Source organism: Gekko japonicus, unplaced genomic scaffold (assembly GCF_001447785.1).
Source record: "Gekko japonicus isolate JY-2015 unplaced genomic scaffold, Gekko_japonicus_V1.1 scaffold2386, whole genome shotgun sequence".
Classification (NCBI taxonomy): domain Eukaryota; kingdom Metazoa; phylum Chordata; class Lepidosauria; order Squamata; family Gekkonidae; genus Gekko; species Gekko japonicus.
This window is the reverse complement of record NW_015166492.1, coordinates 180,923-185,030: the sequence shown is the minus strand read 5'-3', so window position 1 is coordinate 185,030 and position 4,108 is coordinate 180,923. Positions and strand designations below refer to the sequence as shown.

Here is a 4,108-nt window from a genome sequence, read left to right as displayed (position 1 = left end):
CCCATGCCTCCTGAAACCTCACTCTCTCCAGGCTCCATCCCTCACATCTTCAGGAATTTCCCACCTGGAGTTGGCAACCCCATCTCCTTCTCAGCCAATCATCAACCTACCTTTATTTCCCCCTCACTCTTCAGCTTTCCACCCCCCACACACCTGCAGCCTCTCCCGTGCTCTGAAGCCCTGGCTGGTATGTCACATTGGCTGTAATACGGGGGCCACCTCAGCAGCATATAAGGATACAGAGCCGACCATTTTCTCCAGGGGAACTGATCTCTGCCATCTGGAAAGCAGTTGTAATTCTGAGTGATCTCCAGCCCTCACCTGGAGATTGGACACATTTTACCTCAGAACAGCAAACTGTTTAGAATGTTAGAGGCAAAAGCCAATCAAGTCACATATGCAAACGACCTCTGTGTTCCAAGGCAAAGGCCAATGAGGCTGCATATGCAAATAACCTCTGTGTTCTGACTGGCTATGGGGGGGGGAGGAACAGCAAACTGTTTAGAATGTTGGAGGCGAGACTCAAGCAATGCAGCCAGTGGATAGGGACAGATTCTGAGTGACACACCAGGGCGCCAACCAATTCTGGAGCGTGTGGAATGTTCTAGAGAAGTGCCACCACCATTCGGCTTTTATATATAAGGGAGATAGGACCTCTCTTCTTCTCTCTCTTACCTGGGCTTGGAGCTTATAGCAAGTTAACCTTTTCGAAGTTAATCCGTTCACAATAAGTTAAATGTCCCTACATGAATATGCCATGTAAGATGTGCTTCTATTTTTGTAAGTAAAATTTCTTTTGTTACCATTGGAATTAGGTCATCATTGTAATTTGTTTGAACAGTATTTCTGGGAAAAGTGAAGGACTGGAGATACTGTGTAAATAAAGCTTCTGTGCTTTTAAGGCAGTTGATTTTGTTTGCATTTAACCCAGTAGTCAGAACTGTCCAAAAATGTTCCTCAGACATTAAAACAACCACCTGATCCCACACCTTCCTGAACAATTCCATTTCAGACATTCTGCCGATGATGATAAAAGTGTGCAGAGCCTTCCTGACCTGGTCAGGAGGGCCATTCCACCAATTGGAGGCCACGGCAGAGAAAGCTCAGGCACTGGGCATCTGTTGGTTTTAGCATTTGCAAGGTGGCCACTTCATAAGGCTTCGCTTGGGTGGGGGAAGCTGTCCCAACCAAGCATGCCCGAGTCCATAGCACAGAACACTGATCCCCCTGGCCTTTCCTGACCACTCAATCTGATGCAAAGTTTGCTTGTGTGATCCTGCCCGCAGAAAGACGGAAACCTCCAGGGTAGCAGTGACCTGCCACCTGCAGTCAAGCTGGACCGCAGCAAATCCGAGGACCTTCTCGGGACTCCCAAGAAGCCTCGCGTCTCCTACAGCTCATCGGAGAACATTGAGGTGGCTTCTGGAGCTCTCCGTGTTCATGCAGGAGACAGATCTGACACTGGCTGCCTCAGGTTACGGATGGTCAGCGAACAGTTGCTCTTCCCCAAGAAAGCTGGAGTCAATGGAGGGGATGCCCAGGAGATCATGGAGGCAGACTCCCGGCCCAGCTCAGGTACGACTTCTGTTGCAGGTTTGGAATCCGGCGGCCCAAGGGATAACTTCCTTCTTCCTCTCTGAGCAGGCTTAGAATGACCTGGATGCAGGAGTCTCCATTCCGGCTGTGGATCCTGGGTAGTTCAGCAGTGGAATCGGCTGCCTAGGGAGGCGGTGAGCTCCCCCTCACTGGCAGTCTTCAAGCAGCGGCTCAACAAACACTTCTCAGGGATGCTTTAGGCTGATCCTGCATTGAGCAGGGGGTTGGATTAGTGGCCTTTATGGCCCCTTCAAACTCTGAGTCTTACTTTCTGAAGCTTTATTATTTATTTATTTATTTAAATTTATAACCTGCCCTCCCCGCGAACGGGCTCAGGGCGGCGTACAGTTGGGGCCAATGCCCAATACATAAAACATTAAAACTGCATTTTAAAAACATTCAGTGCAACATAAGTGCTCTCCACAACAACTAACACGGGAACTGATGTCACCAGGATGGTATCCTTAGTGGCCACAGTTCCACGCAGTACCACCATTTTTGCACTCACGGCGAGTGGGTAATAAGGGCTAGGACAGATGGTAACAGTCGTGAGCACTTTGAAGTACTTGAAGAAGTTGTTGGTATTTTCGATGTTTCCTTTTAAATTTGTGCATGCAATTTATTTTTTCCTCTCTCATGCACTCCAATTGCTACCACAGAGAGTGGGCGTGTCTGCTCCCACTAAGCTGTGGAATCTTGTGAGCAAAAATCTACTTTGTGAGCTACCGGCATTAAAATTGTGAGCGAGCGATTTGGCTGCCGCAGAAATTGGTTTGCTCTGGAGCCATCTTTCCTGAGCCAAGACAAAAATATCTGAGCCAGAGGCTAAAAAACTGTGGGCTAGCTCACACTGCGGAACATCCTTCACTTTATTAGTAATAATAATGATAGTGGTTAACATTTATATGGTGCTTTTAAAGTGTTTCACACACATTGTCTTGTAATCCTTACATCAATCCTGTCAGCAGTGCTGTGGCTCAGTAGGAGAGCATCTGCTTTGCATGCAGAACGTCCAAAGTTCAAATCCCCAGCATCTCCAGTTACAAAGATCAGGTAGGAAGTGATATGTGAAAGACTTCCCAGCATCTCCAGTTACAAAGATCAGGTAGAAAGTGATATGTGAAAGACTTCCTCTTAAGTCCCTGGAGAGCCACTGCCAGTCAGAGGAGACAACATGGACCTTGATAGACCAACCTATGAGAAAGGTCAGAATTACTGTTCCCATAATGCTGAAGAGGGGTTGATGCTGAGAGGGTGTGGCTTGCGTAGCTGCTTTGGGCCCCTTTGAGGATAAAAACCGGACAGAAATATTTAAATAAATCAAAATGAGGCCACCAAGTCAATGCCTGTTGAGATTCGAACCAGGCATTCCTCATTTAGGTGATCTTGGCCACTGTGCCACACCTTCTGTCTGGTACAGTAGTAGTTGGATCATGACAAGCAGCACACCTCTTCCTTTCTTTGTCCGCAGCCTCCTGTATTCAGAGGTAGATTGCTCCTGCACGTGGAGGTTATATATCAGTGCCACGGCTAAATCATCATGATTAGACAGCTGCCTAATCCTTGTCCCCTAAAAGCCGTCAGATCTAGGTTTCACATCACCATACCTTGTCATCCCCCCCCCCTCTGCAATTTTCAGGGTTTTATGAGACCAGCGAGATGGGCTCCCTCTCGGATTCCTGCGCCTCTGTACACAGTGACGGACCCGGGGATTCACGCTGTAGTGTCGGCTCCCTCTCTCACCTGCCGGGCCTGCGGGAGAGCAACTTTGTCCGGCCGCGCTCTACGGATGAGGCTGCCGTCCGTCTCCTGGACCTCCAACTGCAGCGATTCACGTTGGCAGATGCTCCTGGTGCTGACGGTAGAAGGCCTGTTTCGACAGGTGAAGGCATGCTTGCGTAAACAGCTAGTTTAGCTGTCTATCTCTTCCGTCCCTTTCAACCTCTGCTCTGTTCTTGCTGAGAGAGGAGTTAGACATGAGGTGTGAATAACACTGCAGACTTTTGTTAAACAGGAGCATGATCAGGCCTCTGCATGAGCCACGATTCTTTGGGAACATAGGGAGAAAACATAATGGTATCCTTGGGCTTCAGCTACCTAACAGGCTCAGGTTTTTAGTCCTTGTGGCTGTTGAAATATTTCTTGAAAGAGGTCCCCAACCTGGATGCCATGGCACCTACCTAGCGTTTTTAGAAAATGGGTAGGGCCAAGTGGGACTTTTGGCCAGCCTGGCTTCTGATTGGCCATGGGAGATCATATTGGCTGTACAGATTCAAAAATGAACAGCTGCCACCACAACACAAGAGAGCCAGTTTGGTGTAGTGGTTAAGTGTGCGGACTCTAATCTGGGAGAACCGGGTTTGATTCCCCACTCCTCCACTTGCACCTGCTGATGTGACCTTGGGTCAGTCACAAGCTCTGGCACAGCTGTCCTTGAAAAAGAGCAGTTTGTGTCAGAGTTCTCTCAGCCCCACCCACCTCACAGGGTGTCTGTTGTGGGGAGGGGAAGGGA

At 48.7% G+C, this 4,108-nt stretch overlaps 1 protein-coding gene across 1 annotated transcript in view; it reads left to right on the top strand.

Moving 5' to 3' along the window:
• LOC107111235 overlaps positions 1-4,108 on the top strand; it is a 35,957-nt gene that overhangs the window by 26,046 nt on the left and 5,803 nt on the right. The window contains exons 3-4 of the mRNA XM_015412176.1: positions 1,287-1,575; positions 3,236-3,478. Of these exons, the coding sequence (XP_015267662.1) occupies positions 1,287-1,575; positions 3,236-3,478 (532 nt within the window). The remainder of the gene's footprint in view (positions 1-1,286; positions 1,576-3,235; positions 3,479-4,108) is intronic.